The sequence below is a fragment of the Poecilia formosa genome, unplaced genomic scaffold (genome assembly GCF_000485575.1).
Source record: "Poecilia formosa unplaced genomic scaffold, Poecilia_formosa-5.1.2 Scaffold214, whole genome shotgun sequence".
In the NCBI taxonomy this organism is placed as follows: domain Eukaryota; kingdom Metazoa; phylum Chordata; class Actinopteri; order Cyprinodontiformes; family Poeciliidae; genus Poecilia; species Poecilia formosa.
The window spans coordinates 265,169-287,773 of NW_006800153.1; the positions used below are offsets into that span (position 1 = coordinate 265,169).

The 22,605-nt window shown below is 41.2% G+C and overlaps 1 protein-coding gene across 1 annotated transcript; it reads left to right on the plus strand.

Moving 5' to 3' along the window:
- The first annotated feature begins 97 nt into the window (after window positions 1-97).
- On the plus strand, window positions 98-20,135 carry zanl (zonadhesin, like). The gene is made up of 34 exons (XM_007567824.2): window positions 98-234; window positions 830-946; window positions 1,232-1,356; window positions 2,197-2,342; window positions 2,566-2,709; window positions 2,933-3,040; window positions 4,082-4,251; window positions 6,327-6,529; window positions 6,803-6,947; window positions 7,940-8,187; window positions 8,313-8,490; window positions 8,599-8,707; window positions 8,891-8,985; window positions 9,274-9,450; window positions 10,986-11,194; window positions 11,274-11,418; window positions 11,503-11,600; window positions 12,662-12,808; window positions 12,908-13,072; window positions 13,155-13,282; window positions 13,441-13,712; window positions 13,793-14,001; window positions 14,358-14,502; window positions 14,629-14,876; window positions 14,959-15,088; window positions 15,185-15,386; window positions 16,886-17,047; window positions 17,126-17,256; window positions 17,351-17,553; window positions 17,646-17,781; window positions 18,197-18,334; window positions 18,535-18,628; window positions 19,421-19,464; window positions 19,902-20,135. The coding sequence occupies exons 1-34, from the start codon at window positions 186-188 to the stop codon at window positions 19,955-19,957; spliced, it is 5,076 nt and encodes a 1,691-aa protein (XP_007567886.1). The 5' UTR covers window positions 98-185; the 3' UTR covers window positions 19,958-20,135.
- The last annotated feature ends 2,470 nt before the right edge of the window (window positions 20,136-22,605 follow it).

The window sequence follows — 22,605 nt, forward strand, 5'->3', positions numbered from 1 at the left end:
ACAAATTGACCTTGTTAAATGATCAGAAGACACATAGGTGGACAAGTCTTACTGCTTGTGAGATTTACAACTTTTTTTTTTTTAATCTGTTTCAGCCTGGAGAGGAGTTCTATGTGGACGACTGTAAGCTGAAGTGCAAGTGTAATGCTCCATTTGTTACCTGTGAGGCGTCACAGTGTCCCTCAATGCACGAGTGCAAAGTTCAGGATGGAGATTTGGGCTGCTATCCCACCGGTAAATACACACACACAGATCATCTGAAAATGGTGAATGGTTTGACCAATAAACACTCTCAAACACTCTGTGTGAATGTGGATAGCAGTCAGCAAGACTGCAACAGTGTTATAATTAATGCACTGGCAATGATGAAGTTGCAGCTGCCATTTGCCAAACTGGTTACCACATATGTGTGGTAGCCATATTGGATTTCGAAGTCCAATTTTCCAGGTCAGAACTTTGACTTCAGAGTTGATCTTTCATATCTCCAGCTGAGAACTTGAAAAATCTTGAATGTCTTAGTAGATAAAAAGGAGCATTAGCAATTCTAGTTGATCTATAGCTTATGATATTCACATTTAACTTTAAAATATGAAAGACCCCTCTCTTGCTGAGTAATGCCAGTTAGTTAATGGAAGCAATAACTTTAACTCTTGCATAACTGGAGAGTAGCAGGAGAAAGAAATAGAGTGCTACAGACTTAGGCCAGCAGAACAACTGCAGGAGATAGCTCAGCGTAGCCTGACTCATTCTGACAACAGAGAAAGAATTTGTTGATGCTTTGCTGACTGCTCTAGCTTTGGCTCTTGAAGTTTTTTACATGCTTGCTCAGGGTCACAGGACTGTGTGGTTTCTGGGGATCCCCACTACAACACGTTTGACAAGAAGTTCTACAGCTTTATGGGAACCTGCACTTACACACTGGCCAGGACGTGCAAGAACAACACAGGTAGAACAATGCTGCTTCATGTCTACATCATTTAATACTAAAACAAAAGGGTTTCATGCTGTGCTTACACTTTCTGTCTTTGTAAGATTAGTCAGAAAAACTTAAAAAGATATGACAAGATGGTCACATGGAAATGTGACCAGTCAACGTAAATGTTCATAATGTAACTTCAAGCTAGTCTTTGGTGTTACTGCTCCATAATACATGTAACGTCCAGTAAAATAAGTGAGTGGTGAATAAATACAGAGTGATAACATTGAAGAGACGTGACTGTTACTTGTGTAGGTCCTTGGTTCTCTGTGGAGGCCAAGAATGAGGAGCGAGGAGGACCAGGCCTGTCCTACCTGAGAAAACTCTACGTCACTGTGAATGGAGTCACCGTCACCCTGATGAAGTCCAGGAGAATTCTGGTCTGTATGGACTGTAGCTTCCATTGCTTTCATTGTTAGCATAGCACTGGGTTACAGATATATATATATATATATATTTTTTTTTTTTTTTTTTTTAACTGAACTAGGACTATTTTGCACCACTGAATCCAAAAATGACATCCATGTTTCCCAACCAGGTCAGGTTTTTATTCTAATTTCATTTAGAGAAATCTGATCTTATGACTAAATTGATGACATTTTTGTGACATCATCAGTTCATTTCTGTTAATATTTCTCATCCAAAAAAGGTTTTAGGAGAGAAAAACTTGTTTTCTAACAGTGTATTCATTAAATGTTACCAACTTGGATTTCTGTGAACTGAATAATAAGCACTGATCAGGGTAGGTACATGTGAATTGAACATTACATCTTCATCGTGTAAAATTTTCAGAGAACCGATCCAGATGTGAGAACAAGTCCTGCAGTTTGTTGCTCATGTTGCTCCAAAGTTCAGAAAGTTGACCTGATTGAACAAAACCAATGTGATTTTAGGATTCAGCTCATCAACATGACCTTTAAATAGTTGGAAAAATCCCTGATAATTTTTTGGCTGTTGACCAGTGTAGTGGCTAATATTCCTCACAGAGAATATCCAATTTGTCCTCACCACACATCAACCATATGTGCTATTCTCTCTGTGTCTGGTTCACTGAATTTACTTGTTCAAACCAGTATTTGTTCTTCTTCTTCAGCTACTTTATTACTTTTCCATTTTTAACTGTTGCAGCTCTTTAAATATAAGCATGAAAGCAAATATTTATTCAGCTCTGTTTAGTTCATCCTTGTTGAACTCATTTTCGACGTCCGTCTGTCTTGCAGGTGAACGGTGTGCGCGTGGCTCTCCCTCACTCCCCCTCTCCGCTCATGTCAATCAGTCTTGCTGGTCAGTACGTCACCTTGGAGACGACCTTTGGTCTCCGTGTTCGATGGGATGGAAATCATTATGCCCAGATCTCAGTACCTAGGTTGGTATAAATGTATTTTGTAAATTATATGTAAAGTGTCTTTAACTTTTTTTCTCACAGTGTTGACCTGCTCTGTAACTGAGCAGCTGTGTTTCAATACTTCTCTGAAATAAACCAGAAGTTGAAGCATCCTTGGATCAAATCTTGCTTATTCATATATATTTCATTAAAGATTTTATGGCTCGTGTTCTTCAGGACTCCTCTTCCCTTTGTGTTCATCCAGCTCCTACTATGACCAGATGTGTGGTCTCTGTGGCGACTACGACGGGAACCCAAACAATGACTTCACTAAACCAGACGGCTCCTTGGTAGACAACGTCAATGACTTTGGAAACAGCTGGCAGACGAAAGAGGACGAGGATGAGAGGTGAGCTTAACATTCAACTGATAAATGTATCTCATAATCATAATGCGCTGATAACGCCATGTGCACTTTGTAAAAAACATGAAATAAAAACATTAAAATAAATTCTATTTGGCGATTTATATTTGTTTCTCAACAGTCTCTTCCTGTACAAACGTACTATACAGTACATAACATGTTGTTTTCATTAAATCCATGCTGATTTTGATGGCTTTTGTTTGTGTAGATGCACCGAAGGCTCGAAACCGGACCCAGACTGCGACCCCACCCTGGAGGATGAGTTGGTGAAACCAGACAAATGTGGCAAAATAAAAGATCCTGCTGGACCCTTCAGGTGAGACACAACATTAAGAACCTTTTTTTAATCAGTGATTCAACAGTACAGCTGTACTTTGAGCTGTACAGAGAACACTGAGGATCCTTTTAGCTTTCATCTTGAACTCTTTGGTGTGTATCTTTTACCAGATCTTTATGTCAGTGGGAACTCCCTTTCCTCAGCAGCGTCAGCAGCTTCCTGTCCAGTTTTGATGCTTTAAATTGCACGTTGCAGATACAGGGGCAGTTATATGATGGCAATAATCCCATAAAGGTTTTATGTGCATGCAATTATGTGATATTTTTATGCTTGGCTTGGCAACAACTGAACCTTTAAAACTGCACTGATTGGATGTTTTGATTTGGAATGGGATCAAAGGCTACTGAAGACTAAAGATCCCAATAAAGCATTTATTGCACTGAGGCAGACATTATATATCTGCCTTATCATGCTTCTGATTACATTTATATCTTATTTTGGAACTCTGAACATAATTGCTTCACATCTATGCACTCATAGCAGCCACTAGAGGTCACTACATCCTTCCAAATAAAGTCATCAATCCTGGTATCATCAGAGACAGACACACACAAACAGGAGGCATACCATGCGCAAAGACACACACACACACACACACACCTACACACACCTCATACACACACACACACACACACACCTCATACCTGTGGCCTGGCTGCAGGAACTAACTGAGAGCTAAAAGCAGACAGAATGTTAGCTCTGGGCCTGACCAATCAGAGTCTTTGTTTTCCTTTCTGCCATTATGAGCTATAGATTTAGGTTTTGAAAAGTTTGAACAATTTAGACTTACATTTTTAAAAAATCCTCCACAATTCCTTTGGAAACTACTGGATCGGTTTGAAGAACAAAACACAAAGTTTTTATGAGTTTCTGAAGTAATCAGTGCTCAGCTCTGTCTCCTCTCCCCTGTGTTCTCCTGATCTTTCAGAGTTCTGTTTTAACAGCTTTTTTGGTGACTGTCCTGAAAAATGTCCTTCTTCGATCCTCGAATGTCCCTAAGTGTGTTTCTCTTTTCTTCAGGGACTGCATCGCTGTTGTAGATCCCACATCGTTCTTCAAAAGTTGTGTTTACGACATGTGCCAGTTCAGCGGCCAGCAGCATGTGCTGTGTGACCAGCTGCAAGCTTACACTGATGCATGCCAGAGCGCTGGAGCCACGGTGCACCAGTGGAGAACTCCAGACTTCTGCCGTAAGTTTTCCATGAGACCTGTTGTCTTCTCAGTTCAGCACCGAGGACACAAATCAAATGTTCTGATTAGTGGTTTAGTCTTACTAAATGTATGCACTGTAACTTATGTTACATGTGTTACAGAAATATGTGTGGAAATATTTCTGATTAACCACTTTTAGTTCTGGGGTCGTACAAAAGCAGCAAAGGGAACATTTGTGTGTTATGCTAGGTTAACTGATTCCAGATCATTGCAGTGAACTTGTCTGTTTTCATCTAAAAGTCAGTGAGAGTCCTGGCTTGCATGATGCTACCGGAGCTGCAGTTTGGTTCTCTCAGTTCTGCAGCTCAAGTATCAGTACATTATTCAGTAGGGTTTTTTCTTTCCTGACTGCCGTTGGTGTTCTGCTGTGAGTCAGCCTGAGCTAAAAGAGATGTGAGAAGATAAAGGCGAGAGACTTAACCTGACTTGTTCATTTTATAGAGGGTTTAAAAGTGGGCTAGTCAATGGTTAACTCCTCTAACACAAATGTAGCTGTTAGCTGTGTTAGCATCCAAAAGTGTAAAAATGGTAGCGTGGATGTACAATATTTAATATTTGGTCATTATCCAATATGCCGATATACTACTTATCATTTCACCGATAACCGACACAAATACCAATATTTTTTTCCTATACCTACTTATTGAAACTCTATGGCTTTCTCTACTGTGGAATTAAAACATTGCATTATATTTGTCAATTTAGCCTGATACCAAATGCAAATGCTAAAAATTAGGCTGAAAATGATGCAACACTTTCAACTTGCATTATGTTTAATGTCAAATTTATTCATGACATTTGCTCTCTAAGACAATGACAACACTCAAACAGTGCATCACTGTCACTGGTTTGTCACATAAAAACACTTTTTATATTGATGAGATTTTTTGACAGGATGGCCAATGTCTGATATTAAATTTTACAGCTAATTTTAGTCGATACCAATAACCATGCCAATAATATCCCTAAAAAATGGTTTAAAAATGTATTTGATTGATATGTTTAATCCATTGTGTTCACCTTTATAGAAATATTACATACGTTTATTGCATCAGGTCAAGTTAAATAAATTCATAAACTACAGTTTTATCTCTACTCACTCAGACATAAAGCTAATTTAATCCAGACAAAGGAGTTTCTGTCAGGTATTCTCAAGAGCTGTATAAACAGATCAGCTTCTCTTCAGGATGTTAGCCTTAGCGCTTAAGCCTGTGACTGCAGGGCTTAATGCAGGATCAGCTGCAGTGTTGTTTCTGTACACAAAGCTGGGCTGAGTTTCTGTTTTTAGAGCTTTGTCTGTTCTATCAATCCATGATAGAACAGACACACATCTGTTCACACATCAGACGTCATTTTATTTCAAAAATACCTTGAAATAAAAGTATTTTTGATACAATATTTTTGTTTTGAGCTTTTTAGTTTCCTTTTATATGTTCTCTAAATTTCTTTCTTTAAGTAAAGTGTAAATCAAACTTCATTAAATTGATTTTATATATATATATATATATAATTTCAGATATTTCTTTATTATGGAGGCCAGGCTGTAACCAGCCCTGGTTGTGGCAAGTAAACTTAAAGAAATTAATTTTTGTGGATTATGATTTAATAAGGGTTTGGATAACTACTGTTTAAATGTAATCACAATTTTTAAAAAAAAAAGCTACATTTTGTATTTGCTGTGGTCTAATGCTATAATTGGTTTCACAATCTGACACATTTACTGTAAGCGTGACAAAGAAGACGTGTGAGGAGTTCAAATATTAACTATATTTAAAACAAACATTTTCCAATATTTTGGAAAATGTTTGCTATAGAACAGGTTTGATGTTTCATCATCAAAACATAAGAACTGGGTTGAGGTGGGAATTAAATATTCCTATTACTGTGATTATTACTTTATCTGGTTTATTATCCACACAACTTATTGTTTTTCTCTTTCTTTGTTTCCTATTTTACCTTTTATCCACCCACCCTTCTCTATTCCCTTCTTCCTTTAATTCTGCCTTCCCTTTGTCCACCATTTTGTTTGTCCTCGGTGTGTTTGTCCATGCAGCCCTGGCCTGTCCCCCTAACAGCTCGTACTCCCTGTGTGTGAGCTCCTGTCCTGAAACGTGCCTGGGTGTGGCCGGCCCGCCTGGCTGTCAGGACGTGTGTGTGGAGGGCTGTGAGTGTAACCCAGGCTTCATCCTCAGTGATGACAGATGTGTTGCATTGAAAGACTGTGGCTGTGTGGACGCCAGTGGGACGTACTATCCTGTAAGTGGAACCGGTTTTTAACCGATTCACTATGACTTGTTCCTGCTATGGAATCTTTGTAAAAAAAAAAATAAAACAAGAAGGAAAAGCTAGAAGCTCAAAGCCTCTTTGTGAGAATTGCCGAGAAAGATCCATGTTGGTGCACACGACACACATTTTAAGGAGCGTTCTCTCCACGTGTCTAAAAATATCAAGATAAAAATCATTTAAGGAAGCTGTTTTTCACATTGAAGCCGGAGTGAATCAGTATTTATTTGTTCGTATGGGTTTCAGGTTGGAGAGGACTGGTACTTGGAGGGTTGTGAGCAGAAGTGTGAGTGTCAGAAAGGAGGTTTGCTCCAATGTTATAACACCAGCTGTAGACCCGGCACTGAGAGCTGCCAGCTGCACGACGGACAGTATGAATGCCGACCTCTAGGTGAGTTAAGAACAGTCAAACTGACACACACTTCAACACGCTATTAAATATGAATGTCGTCTGTGGACATGCACACGCGGTGAAATTGATCTGCAGTGTCCAACGTTTTTCTGCAATCTTTTTTCATGGATGTTATCCTTTGTCAGTCTGGTTGGCTGCACAAGTCTAGATCAAAGCTGAAAATATCTTTGTACAATTTACACCTTCATTTAAAAAAGAGGGAATTTTTTCTCTATGGCAGGTAAATCTGACTGAGGATGATGCATTTTTGCTGAACTCTACTTTTAAAATATAGTTAAAGTTGATATCATTAAATACGGCTGTATGCTAAAATGTTAGCACCACACCACCATCATAACGGGTCACTGGGGAATCAACCACTGCACAAAATTACTGATGTAACCTTGCATGGACAGAATGAAGCTTCAGCATGTCCATAACTTGAATGTAGTTGGAAGGTGTTTCCCTCATTTGCAGTGTTCACAACACGTAAACAAACAAATAACTTGGTAAATAATTTAAAAATATAAAGTGGATATTGACGTTGTAGAGATTAAAAGTTGTGAGACCTGGAAGAACACATCCAGGATGGAAACATTGACTGGATTAAAACACACGATGGACCTGGAGCACAGAGTCAGCAGAACGCTGGGGAGGCAGAATCATGTGACCTGTACAGACAGCACAACACATGGAGTTCCTTAGATCACACTGCCTGTTGGGTCACATGGTAGCTAACATGTTGCTTTGTGTTGGTGATGAAAGAAAAAGAATTAATGTTTGGGGAAATATGGAGTACGCAAAACCACCAGGGATCCAACATGCTGGTACCTGTTAGCTGTTTTCTGCTTGTTGGTACTACTGGGTCTATAATTTATATATTCCAATAAGTCTGTTTCTGCTCTGTCAAGCCACAGTAACATAGAAAAGGATGGTTTTCAAGGCTGAGTGTCTGAACACAGCTTGGTTCAAATCCAACCTCTCTTTCTTAGGAAATGGTATCTGTTCAGTCTCTGGAGATCCTCACTACACCACCTTTGATAAGAAAACCCACAATTACATGGGTGCTTGCTCCTACACACTAACCAAGCCCTGCAACGAGTCCTCCGGGTTGCCGTACTTCACCGTGGACACCATGAATGAGCACAGAGGGAGTAACAAGAAGGTCTCCTACGTCCAAGCTGTGGTCGTCAACGTGAACGACGTGACTTTCATCCTTGGCAAAGGTCGCAAAGTCCAGGTCTGAACCACAAGTACAACCACCGGACACTGGCAGGATTCACATTCCTTAACAGTGAATTTCTGTCGTGTGAGTAAAAAGCACTGCATTCTGTGCTGCTTCATAAATGTGACTTTTCTCTTCAGGTCAACGGGACTTTAGTTGTTCCACCTGTAACCTCCATCAGTGGGGTTCAGATCTACCTGAGTGGAAAGTTTGTCGTTCTGGAAACATCGTTTGGGCTGAGGGTTCGGTTTGACGGGAATCACCACGCAGACGTCTCCGTTCCAACTTCATACAACGGCCTTCTTTGTGGCATGTGTGGTAAGAAACACATTAGCGAATTATTTTAGCTTCTTCTCAGATGGCAGATGAAGAAAATCTCAAAGTGCATCATTTTGTAAGTAACAAAAATGTTTCTGCTCCTGACAGGAAATTTTAACGGCGAGCCCAACGACGACAACTTGAAACCAGACAATACAGCAGCTTCTAACACCAACGACCTGGGAGACAGCTGGCAGGTGCCTGACCCTCGGCCAGAGTGAGTGATGAGTATTTGACTTTCTGCTCCAGATTTCATTAAACATTAACAAAATACTTCCCCCATATCATCTGTCTTTGAAGAAGCTGAAATGTCTGCAGCCTGCAGAGAATCTGGTCGTGTCTCCAGAAACATGGAAACTGATCTTCTTTTCTAATGGACGTTTTTGGTTTTTTTTTCCAGCTGCACTAACGGTGGAGGAGAGGAAGACTGTGATGAAGATGTGGAGGAAGAGGCACAGAAGCCCACCAGCTGTGGAATGATCACTGATCCCACTGGTTGGTTCACACACACTAATGCTCACACACCTAAACACACACACACACGTCAGGAGTGGTCAGGTGACAAAACAAAAGTTCAAAATATGCAATATATTGGACTTCATAGGGTTTTACATAATGTGACTTTAGTACAGTTTAATATTTCAATCTCTTGAATCAGAAAGGTCTTGGAGTTGAAAAACATTTAGAATAATAAAACAATAGCGATCTGTTCTGGTTGGTCTGAGAGTCTAACAGGATGATGAACGTGATGCTCACCAGTCCTGTTTCTCATCTCCTCCTCAGGAATCTTTAAGCCATGCCACTCTGTCGTCCCTCCTGAGTCCTTCTTTGAGAACTGTGTGTATGACCTGTGTGCCACCGGCGGCCAGACCGTGGCCCTGTGCCAGGCCATAGAGAGCTACGCTGACATGTGTGCTGCTGCAGGAGTCCCCATCCACTGGAGAGACAACACCTTCTGTCGTAAGTCTGCCTCAGCCTGATAGTCCTCACCACCAGGTCATCTCTTTAGACTTATTACTGGTGATTACTGGGACATGATGGGAATAGATGCCACCACATGCTGATGCTTCTACCGGCTATCTCTGGAGTTTCCCTTTGAATATTGAGTGAAGTTATTTGTATGATTGTTCCTATGACTCCTTGTGTCTTGACCAAATTGTTTTTTCAGTGTAAGGGTGGGGCCATGAAGAAGAGAACTATTTCTCATTAAACAAACCTCTCATATAATCTTCCAGTAGTCTGCTGGTTTTACCATTATGTCTGCCATATAATTAGATTGCTATAAACCTCGTTCTTTCCACCAGTTTATTGGGCGTTGACCACACATTGTATTTTGCTGTCAGACGTCTGAAGTACTCTGGAACAAGTCTGGCAGTAAAACTTTAAAGGGGACGTATTATGAAAAAAAAAGCCTAACCCTTTTTGAGATTTGCATCATGTTATAATATTATCTTCATCTAAAACATACCGGGAGTGTTTTTACCTTCATTCTTTCATGCATGTTTGCGAAATCCTTTAATCTCCAGTGGCAACCACTAATCTCTTGGTCTCACCTATTCACACAACGCTCCTCCTTGAAGCCGTAGTCCCCAGTCGAGCTTCCGCCTCACAGAGCACCCCTTCCCCTCTCAGCTCCTCCAGACTAGTGGCAGCAGCAATTAGCAAACACCTGATGAACTGTACATCTGCTGAGCTCATCATAGGAACTATTTCTCAGTCTAATGCTCCTAATAATGACTGTAAATGACATACTGGAGAAGCACTGTTGTGATGACGTGCTGAAAGAGGAGTGTCTGAAAGAGTGGGAGCTTCTTAAAGAGACAGAGGACAATTTTAAGGCAAAGTCGAGTTTGAGACATTTTTATATGCAGCATTTTGACAACACCTGAAGATAACGTTACATGATTGTTCTATAAAATGGAATATGTGCCTGAAAAATACATAATGCCATCTTTACATATGCGATAAGTGATGTAGAAGTAGAAATCCTGACAGCTGAGGACATCAAGAGGACATAAGAGTTGTATGAACAGGAAGACAACCATGCTGAACAACACAAGCAGCAAAACCAAAGGAAAAACGTCAGACTGTGTGGAAACTGTCATATTTACACGTGAATATGAAAAGAGATTTTACATCTTAATGATTTCCTTCAGTTATTTTTTTCAGTCTGTTTGGTGTAGTAGACAGACTGTAGCAGAAATGAAGTCATAAAGCCTGAACCTATCCTGGCAGCTGTTCAGTTCGTGCAGTTTTTATTCGTTCCCTCTTGACTTGTGCCACTTTATTACCGTAGTGTAGCCGAATGAAAGACAACACCTGTGAGAGGTTCAAATGAGGGCAAGTCACTTTAGTGGTGACCGAATTTATAACGCAGTCTCTGATATTGCAATTTAGATGTGTGTGTGTTTTTGAGCTGAGTTGATGGAACTCCTGATTAAAAAGATTGTCCTTGTTTTTAAGAGTTGCCTTCTCCGCCTTCCCTCCCCCTGCAGCTCTGAAGTGCCTGGCCGGCAGCCATTATGAGCCGTGTGCCTCTGCCTGCCCTCAGCCCAGCTGCCAGGACCCTGCAGGTCCCGGGGGCTCCTGCAAGCACCCTTGTGTGGAGGGCTGTGTGTGTAACGAGGGCCTGGTCCTCAGTGGAGACAAGTGTGTCCCACTCAGTGAGTGTGGATGTACAGATGAAGAAGGGGAATACAGACCGGTGGGTATTCATTGCAAGAATAGAAAGCATGTGTGACTCATGGCAGGAGTTGAACGTGTGTGTGGGTGTGTGTGTTCAGGTTGGAGACACCTGGTTCACCGAGTCTGACTGTTCGGAGCGCTGTAAGTGTAACGGGAATCTCAACGTCACCTGTGAGCCGTGGCGGTGCAGCCCGGCGCAGGAGTGCAAGGTGGTGGAGGGAGTTCTGGGCTGTCACTCTACAGGTAACCTGGAAACACACACACATCCCAGGCATGTGTTCCTGCATCCCTCTGCCACGGTTACATCACTTCCTCTTCCTTCCCCAGGTAAAGGAGTGTGTCATGTCGCTGGAGATCCACACTACTACACTTTTGACGGTGTGATGCACACGTTCATGGGTACCTGCACATACACACTGGTGGAGGTGAGGAATAATCAGCTTCCTGATTCATCCCAGCAGTAGAAGACAGCCTGTTCTAGTTTAGACTGACATTAATATTATCAAACTGATTCAGTTCCAAGAATGACAATCATACAGTCTAAAGTAAATTGCTTGGAAGAAAGGCTTTACATACACTGGGTTACAAATAAATATTTTTTTGGAAGTTGTCTGTTTTAATGGAATTATGACTATTTTGCTGAATCCAAAAATGACATCCATTTTTCTTAATCAGGTTTTTATTCTAATTTGACTCAGAGAAATTCGATCTTCTGACTAAATTCATGACATTTTTGTGACATCATCAGTTTATTTCCATTAAAAAAGGCTTTAGGAGAAAAAAAGAATTGTTTTCTAACAGAGTGTGTTAATTAAATGTTACAAACCTGGATTTCTGTAGATTGAATAATAAACACTGATAATGTTAATTACATGTGACTTGAACATTACGTCTTCATTGTGTAAAATTCTCCGTCTCTTCCCTGTCCTGATGGAATCTCTCCTCCTGCTCATCACTCATTGATCAGATTCTCCAGATGTGAGAACAAGTCCTGCATTTTGATGCTCATGTTGCTCCATAGTTCAGAAAGTTGACCTGGTTGAGTAAAACCAATGTGATTTTAGGATTCAGCTCATCAACATGACCCTAAAACATTTATTATTATATATTATCTGTAGTCTGGTTGAGCAGAGCACCACAGAAGCCATAATGCTTATTAAACTGAGCTATACAGTTGTAACTTTTTGTGATTTTTAAAAAAATATATTTTAAATAATATTGGTTGGGATGCAGCAGAGTGAACGGCATTTCAGCAGGAAGTGAAAGAGTGACACGTACAGAGCGACTATCAGATAAATCTCCCTGATATTGACTCAGGAGTTACTATAGAATTTGAAACGTGTCTATTTGTTGCTTCAGTTGAAAAATACTTTATTAATCCCAATGCTTTTGTGACTCACATGATAAAGCATTATTGTCTGAGGTCATACTTCATTTGGAGACAATCAGACATGTTCATTGTATGCATTTTGTCTACACCCTACAGGTGTGCAACAGCAGCATGGTAACTCCCTTCAAAGTGGTGGCTAAAAACGAGGAGCGTGGTCAGCCAGAGGCCTCCTACGTCCGCTACGTCAAAGTCTACCTGCCTCACGACACCGAGGTTGAGCTCCAGAAGGGCCGCAGAGTTCTGGTAATGTCTCAAACTCACTGACATGAGCATGGATGATTTAAAGCCAGCAAAAAATCGAAAACCATATCCAACGTCTCATTTCATGGCGTCTTGTTTCAGCTGAATGGGCGGCGTGTGCGAACCCCGCTCACCATAGATGAAGCTGGAGCCAAGGTGATAACCAGCGGATCCTACAGCCTTCTGGACACAAATTTTGGCCTCCAGGTGAAGTTTGATGGAGTCCATCACCTGGAAGTCACCATACCTGGAGAATACTTCAACAAGGTAGAGAGAGCATTTTACAAGTTTTACTTTGTCATTTGTGAGTGTAGGACGGTCTCTGAAGCTTGGTTTCTGATTTGACCAGGTGTGTGGCATGTGTGGGAACTACAACCATGATAACTCTGATGATAACCTGATGCCTGATAAGAGACCAGCCAAGGACGTGATTGAACTGGGCAACAGCTGGAAATCGGATGGAGACAGTGATCCTGGGTAAGTGTCGACAAAATCCGATTAACTGTAACTATCTGAATGGTGCGTAGCTTTGTTTCAGCAAATATAAAAATGCATAACTGCACTCTAGGATGTTTCTGTGTTTGCATTGCAAAAGGGACATTTAGTAAAGTTGAACGGATTTTTTTTGTTTGTAGCTGTCAGCCGGACACACGCCCCGACATCTACCCCAGCTGCACCACAGAAGAAGAGAATCTGTTTACGGCTCAGTGTGCTGAGGTCATCATGTCTGACCGCTTCAAGCCCTGCCACTCTCTAGTGCCCCCCGAGGCCTTCCTTGGTAACTGCATCTACGACATGTGCGAGTATGACGGCATGCAGTCGACGCTGTGTGACAACGTGGAGGCGTACGCCCAGGCCTGCCACAGCGCCGGCGTCACCATCAGCTGGAGGAACAACACTTTCTGCCGTAAGTTTCATTCATGCTGATGAGTCACGGTCCAGCTCAGAGGTCACTGCTTTACCCCGTATGCTCCTTTCTCTTCACAGCGCTGCCCTGTCCCACAAACAGCCACTACTCAGACTGCACTCCGCCCTGCCCCCCCACCTGCTCTGACCTCTTCCCAATATCCTGCCACCTTCCACCAACCACCTGCGTGGAAGGCTGTCAGTGCAACGCCGGATACGTCCTCAGTGATGACAAGTGTGTTCCTCTGGATAAATGTGGCTGTGTGGGCTCGGACGGAGAGTACCATGATGTGAGTTTGACAGCAAACATCAGCCTGGATGTTCAGTAATACAACAGCAAAGTATTTTAGACAGAAAACTATTTTTCCATGGAATACATTTGGTAGTTTACAGAAACAACGAGGGATTTGAGCACAGAGTTTACACTCTAAATTCTTACGTCAGTTTGCATCAAAACTGTCTCATAACAATTATCATGCTGACAAATTCAGTCCAGTCTATAATGCACTGCAGTGAGATTCAAAGAATCACATAAAAATAAGAAAACATTCCTGGAGCCATGTTTATGTGATATACTGATCAGGAAATTACATTATGTAGGAGTCGGTAGATAAATATGACTGAGCATCGGTTTTCTTGTGTGCAGGTGGGAGACTCATGGCTGACAGATAAATGTTCTGAGTTGTGTACTTGTAACCTTGGTGGTGGAATCACATGTAAAAGCCACAGCTGTAACTCGAACTCAGTGTGTGCCCTGGACAAAAACGGAGACATCTACTGCCAGCCCAGCAGTGAGTTCAACACTTAACCATCACACATCCTAGAAATATCAGACATGTGCAGATCAGAGACTCGTTGATTCCTGGCAGTTTAGTTTCTGTTTTTAACCGACTCTTTGCCATCGTCATCCTCTGTAGAGTTTGACCGGTGCAGCATCACTGGAGACCCTCACTACAGGACTTTCGACGGCTTCAAACATCACTTCCAAGGAGCTAACACCTACATCCTGACTCAGGGCCACAATCTCCTGGACTCCCAGGTTCCCCTGCTTGTGAGAGGGAAGAACATCAGGCGAGGTATGAGCAAGAGAGTGTCCATCCTCGATCAGATGTATGTTGACGTCTACGGCGTCAGCGTTCGTTTCCTGGAGAAGAACGTTGTGCTGGTGAGTTCTGGAGGAAAGCGTGCATCGGTGCAACCTTTTTTTGTAAAGAAAACTAAAAGTCATTGACTCTTATTTCCTTCAGGTGAACGGAGAGCGTGTCACACCTCCTCTCACTCCGGTCAGGGGTTTGACAATCACAATGAACTCCAAGGAAGTCCAGCTTTCCACAGACTTTGGACTCACAGTGCGCTTTGATGGCAAAATCCGTGGAGGTAAAGTATCTACGTCACCATACTGAGACCTTCCTTCAACCTACGTATTGATGCCTTCATCCCCATCACTTCCATTTTCCCTCTTGGTTCTTTTAGAAATTGAGCTCCCCAGCACATACAGGAACTCTGTCAGAGGACTGTGTGGAAACTATGATGGCATCACAAGAAACGAGTACATGAAACCTGATGGGACAGTGGTCAGGAGTTTGAATGAGTTTGGAGAAAGCTGGAGAACCAACGACCGAGAAGCTGGTGGGCTGAAGATCTCTGACGTTCAGACGGCCGTTCATGTCCACAGGTAGGAGAACTGCTTGTGTTCAAGTTGGTTGATGAGGATTTTACTCCTATGTGAACATTCCTCATCGTAAATCCCAGTGGTGCACCGATGTCCCCTTTTGCTCTGCCATGAGAGAGGCTGAGTGACAGACACACCCACCAGGTCATGACTGCATGTGTGTAGTCAGTAGTTGAAACAACACTAGTCGATCCATTGATATCTGCCACAACGGGAATTGGCAGATAAGGAGTTTAAAGGAAGGAAATCGTCCTGAAAACTGCAATCGGTGCATTCCTAGTAAATACAAGAAGTCTGTTAACACAGAAACTTGTGAACAATCTCATTTTAAATGACAAATTGATATGAGAACAGGGTTCTGTAGATATGATGGCTATCAGAAAGTTTTGGCTTCATCATTCTGTTGGTTGTTTTAACAGATCCTGATGTTGGTTCAACATGTTTTATTAATGTCAGTCTGGAAGGGAAACCTGATGAAGAGAAACTGAGCCAGCATTGTAACTGCTTCACTAAGACTCCATGTACTCTTTATTTAATCAGAGATTTTCCACTGAGATACAAAATCCCCTCTTTCAGGGGGTTCTGATCAAGATGCTGACACCACAACAGCTGCATTTCATGGCATAATGATGCACAATAAACCTTTTGCAGTAGTAGTGGGACACAATGAAAAGTTTTAATTGAGCTAACAATGCTAGGCAACATTTTCAATTCAAAATCCTTTTTGCTACTAAATTATTGAATAAATAGACATATGAGCTCAACAACAAATATATTTATAGTGTTAATCTGTTCTTCAACCATCAGATTGGAACAATGTCCTATTCTGTCTGTTCATCTTTCAGGGTTTCAGGAACTCCTGATCATTCATGGAACTTCTTTAGAAATCTGAACGTAGAAACGCTGACATCAGCATCGGAGAAGTCTGTGCTGCTGCTACATGTTTAGCATTGAGATGCTATTTTAGGATTGAATACTCATAGAGTAGCTCAATTTGTGTTCAGTGACTTGAACACAACAATAATCTTTTCCAGAATCCAGTCAGATTGAACCCCAGTAGGTCTGCACAAGCAGCTTTGTGGTTTGTGTTTGCGGATCTCACCTGTCCGTCAGATTTATGGGCGTACCGGAAACGTATCAATACAAAGGTTCCAACTTAAAACTCAAAATCTATGTGATTAATTAATCAAAATTAACATGTTGAAGTCCAGTCCCCACTGCGCATATATCACTGCATGTTTCATAGATGGCAGATTTTAAAACCTGAAAAAACAAAAATGTTTCTTTAGTTGTTGCCTGTAAAGCAGCTGGACAGTTTCTTCGACTATCACGTCACTCCTAGAAAAATCCAGAATAAAACTGTGCAGTTTACATACATGGGTCAATGTAGGCCTACAGCAAACACTCTGAAGTGATTCAAGATTTGCCTTAGTCAGTTTCTACCCAGATGAGTGTGCCTGAGCAGTCAGTCATATTTAACTCAAACCTCTGTCCTTCTCCAGGCGAGAGGTGGAGACAGATCCAGAGTCAGGATTTGAGACGTCTGACTGCTCCGCGTCTCAACTCAGCGACTACAACAGCGTGAAAAAGTGCGGAGCCCTATCAGACCCTCAGGGGCCGTTTGTGGCCTGCCATGACACTGTGGACCCCCAACCCTACCAGGAGTGAGTAATCCTGTGGGCACCATGTGGAACCATGTATGAGGAGTTGCTCATGTTCGATGTGTCTGTCTGTCCTTCTAGTGACTGTTTGTTTGACCTGTGTGCTGAGGAGGGCAGCGAGGAGCTGCGCTGTGGCGGCTACGAGGCGTACGCCACCGCCTGTCAGGAGGCCGGAGTTAAACTGGGAGCCTGGAGGCAGAATCTGAACTGCGGTACGATTAATAATCCACAAACACGGGGAAGAGGAGCCTGGCCCCGCCGCCACAAACTCCCTCACAAACCTGACTGTCTGTGTTTGGGTTGCAGCCCTGACTTGTGGTGCCAACAGCTCCTACTCCCAGTGCATGACGGCTTGTCCATCATCCTGCGCCGACCTGGCAGCACCCTCTGAATGTGACATCACTTCCTGTGTGGAAGGGTGCCAGTGTGCCTCTGGTTTCGTCATGAGCGAGGGGATCTGTGTGCCGTACCCAGAGTGTGGCTGCACCTTCCTCAACAGATACTACCCTGTGAGCCGCACCCCCTTTTCACACCCAGGGTATCCATGTTTTTGTGCGTCTCTATGGATATTTGCTTCATCTTTTCTCTCTCCATCCTGCAGCTGAATGAGAAGTTTGTCACTGAAGACTGCTCCCAGTCGTGCGAGTGTACCAGCAGGGGCGCCGTGTGCCAACCCAAGAGCTGCCAGGAGGATTATGTCTGCACCATCTTCGACTTAAAGCGAGACTGCTTCAAAGGTTTGTTTTCCTTTTGGAGAAACAATAAAAAAAAAAACTGACCGTAGGTTTTTAACTGATCTCAAAAAGCTGGTGTCTTATTTGAGAATGTTTGTTAGCTTACTCAAACTTGCACACATGGATTGCGATGTGTGAGTAGTTCAGTAGCGGGTTACGATATGGGCAACCACCCAGGGCGGCATCTTCTCGGCGGGAGGCATGAACTTTAACTCAAGATGTCACTGTAAAAATCGCATGTTTTGCTTTAGTTTATCTACTACATGCTTTTCTGGAGCTGGTTTAGCTTGTAGTTTTAATATAAGGTGTTAAACAGTAAAGATGAGTAAAATGTCTGCTTCCGTGCGCTGATAACTTAGCTGATAATATCACTGCTACTCTTGTATTAGAAGCTCATCTGTGTTCTTCCCTCTTGCAGCAAGTCCCTGCCTCAGTTCTCCCTGTGAGAACGGAGGAACATGTGTGGCAGACAACAACGCATACACATGTGCATGTCCAGAAGGGTTCTACGGCTCAATCTGTGAGATGGAGGTTACTGATGTTCCTGGAGGACTGGGTAAGAGCTGCTCAACTTTATCCTCATGAACCGAGTTAACACTCCAGCTCTGAAGCTAATGACAGGATTCCATTTTGTTTTGAACATGCAAATCAACCAGTGGTTAGCTGTTTATGTTGCTGCTGTTTTTATTCGGTGCGAGCAGCAGAATGTAATAGTAGGGCGGTTTCTCATTGAAATGTCTTTGTTGTTTCTTACAGAAACCAAGTGGATAATCCTAATTGCAGTCTTGGTCTCGGTTGCCGTCGTTGCCATTGTGATTACCGTTGTGTGTGTGTGCACACGGAAAAACAAGTGAGTCCCAACAGAGTTCCAGTCCAGATACAACAGACTTGGAGATCACTTGCGTTTTCATAGATTCCCATAAAAACTCCCAGATCTTCTAGAATTACTGTCAGTATAGTAACATGTCCATGCATGTTCATTTAAAGGCTCTGATGTGCTGGTTAAAGGGGCAATATTATGTAAAGTCCAGTTTTTTGAGCTTCACATCACATTATGTTATTCCTTATCAGTATAATGCCTGGGGTGTGACCCTGATTTGTTTATACATGTTTGAGAAATCCTTTCATGGCAACCATTCAGCTGTGACGTCACTCCACCTCCTCAGAGCTGCCTCACAGAGCAGCTCTTCCCTGCAACTCCCCCGTTCAGCTCCTTCAGACTAGCTAGTGGCAATTAGCAAAGACCTGGTGGAACTGCACATCTGCAGAGCTTTATTACAGTCTAAGGCAGGTAAAAACATTGTTAGTTATTAGAGGAGCTGTGTTGTGATGACTTCCTGAAGGCGGAGTTTCAGAAAGAGCAGGAGGTTTTAAAGAGACAGGCTCAGCTTCAAGCTGTTTAAATTATGAAGTCAAATTTCTTTTAAGTGATGTTTGATATACACCGCATTTTAATAACAAATGGAATTAAAATAGCTATGGCAATATGTGCCTGAAGAACACATAACATTGCCCCTTTGAGTCTTGCCTTTAAGTTAATTCAGTCAGTTATTTCAAACTAACAGAGAACATTTTAAATGAATCACAATTCTATCATTTCTCATGGGGGAAAAAGTCTCATTTCTGCCCTTTCTGTTCACAGGAAAAGCCTTTCTGATGACGGAAGCGTCAGCTTGAAATCAACAAGTAAGAATTGTTAATCTGATCAACAGTTAGACTTAGACTGAGCTTTTAAATTCTGAAAAGCTGAAATAAAAATTAAAACCATTTTAAAATCATAAGGGAGAAATTAAAAATTAGAAAATTCAAATGGCTTTTTTTGAGAAGGTCATTTTGTGGAAAATACAGATAAGCTTCATGCAACTGCTGATGATTGTTGACTCAAATAGAATAGAATAGAATACTTGCGGTTGTGTGAAATGCTTTAAAACAATTAAATTTTTTTTAATTAAGTAACTGAAAAACTTTCAGAATCTTTAAACAAGATCTAAATGTGTTAAATAATTTTAGAAACTTTTCTGGAAGACGTGTTCCTGAAGTAGCTCATGCAGCTTCAGCTTTGAATGACTCGTGGTTGTTAATGCTTTCCTTCCTGTAACTCTGCCCTGCGCTTTGTCTTCCAGGTTATCCATACGAACACATGGATGATGACCGGAAAGAAAAACTGACCAACATGTGATGTTGGTTCACTTGTCAACTTCTGCTCTGCTCTTCTTCGTCATGTGACAAACTGACACTTTTTAACTTATATTTTTGAACTAACCATTTTTTGTGTGAAATGTTAATGTTTCGTTAATGAACTTGTTCTTTTTAAAATGTCTGTGATTTGTGAATAAATATGCCTTTGTTGAAGCACATCCTGAATGCCTTCTGGTTACTAAGCGCCACGGCTCTTTCTTTGATATTTTCTCTTGTTTTCAGAAATGCCTGAATACGACATACAACACAAGTAGCAAAACATTTTTTAAAACAGTCTGGACTCTGGAGTCTACAGTCTGTCTTAGTAATGTGACAGAAAAAAAAACTGCCAGGGTCAGTAAAGCACTTCTCTGTCTCCGAATAGTCTGCTGTGGTTATTCCATGTTTCACCATTGAAGCTGAAGTGAAACCAGTGTCATAAGTCTCTGCCCACAAACTACAGAGTCCAGAGGTTTCATGTGTGTTCTGCTCAAGCCTCTTCCTTGGCTTCCTCAGAGGCAGAACCTGAAGCATGGAGGGAGAGAACAGAACCATTCTGCTTGTTGAGACACTACTGAGGCTGAGAGGGAATCCTCACAATTCACTTTTTCCTTTTGAAGTATTATATCCCCTGTTCTTTCCACTACTAGCAAGTTGAGGCACAGAACTGCTTGTCCTGAAGCTGCTTCTGCTTAACGGTTTTTACCTCAGAATTGTCTCTACCTGCTCAGGCTGGGATTGCATCTGCTGACATATTTTCACTAATTATTGTCATTTGAAAGCTCTGAACTGGGTGGATATATAAATCCATCTCAACACATTTTGTGATTTATGTATATATAATTTCTTTTTATATTCAGTAGAACTGTAAGCCAAATGCAAATCAGCTGATTTGCATTTGGCAAATCAGCTGGCAAATCAGCTGAGGCAAATGCAAATCAGCTGATTTGCATTTGCCTCCTGTTGTCCTAATAATCAAATAAGACAAACAACATAACAGAAATTACTGAGAAAAATAAACATGTAGATTATTTTTACTCCCTTGAGTTGAGAAACACTTGAGATGAAATATGAAACTGAAACATGTTAAACTAGTTTTCAGAGTCTGCATGAAATGACAGCTCTGGAAGAATGGCAAATATTATAAACAACTATATTCTGTTCTAATACAACTATTAAGATATGGGAAGAAAATTATCGGATTTTATGTTTTGTTCTTGTGAACAACAACCAGGTTCTAACTACAGCAAAAAAAAAAAAAACAATTAAAAATTAGAGCAAGACAAAATGAAGGCATATGACTGAAAACTGTTATCTGTATCAGTTAAGACTGTTTCATTTTTGTTTCTGCTTTTGATCTTTTCTTTACCGTTTATTTCCTTATACTTTACCATTTTGGATAACTCCTTACGTCCATTTATTTATCCTCATTGTTTAAGTTTTGGATTTTTTTTCTCTTAGCTTAGTTTTTATTTCTTTTTACTCTTTATTTTAGGTTCAGGTTTCTTTTCTCCTTTTCATGCTTCCCTGTCTGCCAGCTCTCTCTCCCTCCCAGGTGTTTTCTATCATCTCATCTCTCCTCTGCTGCATTCACTCAGCTCTGATTGGCTCTTCTGCTCATCATTTCTCTGCTGCTTGCCCCGTTTACAGCTCCGTCTGTTATGATCTGCTGTCTGTTGTCCTCTGTTCTAATCCTGCTCTTCCCCTCCTGCCTCTTATATATACAAAAGGTTGCTTTTTTTGTTTGTTTTTTTGTTACATCTTTCTTCAAACTATCACTATGGCAGGACAGATAATTACATGAGACAGATTACACTCTGTCATAAATGCATATTTTTTGGAAATTGTCTTTGTTTTTTCAACTGAATTACTATTTTGGACAACTGAATCCAAAAATGACATCCATTTTTCTTAATCAGGTCAGGTTTTATTCTATTTTGCTTTAGAAAAATCTGATCTTCTGACTAAATTGATTACATTTTTGTGACATCATCAGTTCATTTCTGTTAATATTTCTCTTCCAAAAATGGTTTTGTGAACCATAAAGAAATTGTTTTCTAACAGAGCATATTAATTAAATGTTACAAACAGTGCAAGTACATGTGAATTGAACATCATCACTCATTGATCAGATTCTCCAGATGTGAGAACAAGTCCTGCATTTTGATGCTCATGTTGCTCCATAGATCAGAAAGTTGACCTGATTGAGTAAAACCAATGTGATTTTAGGATTCAGCTCATCAACATGACTATAAAACAGTTGAAAACCTCCTAATAATTCTTTTGAGAAAAATCTGCAATAAATTCTCAATTAGCACAAAAAAGTGCAGGGATTTGTATATTTTGAGTGAATTTCCACAATAATTCTCAAGAAGCTGGAGGGATTGATTAATATTATTTGGCAGTAAACAGATAAAAACTGCATTGATTTGATTGACAACATGATATTTAAGCACACTTAGTATTTTAGTCTAAAATCCAGAGGGCCACATAAAACGCTATGAAGGGCTGGATTTGGCTCACATTCCTTGAGTTTGACACATGAAGAGCAGAGAGATCCTTCATCCTTCTCACCTTACCAGCCCGGTTCAAATTGCCCAGACTTAGATTTCTGTAAGCTCAGTCACTTAGAACAAATTCAAAAGTGAG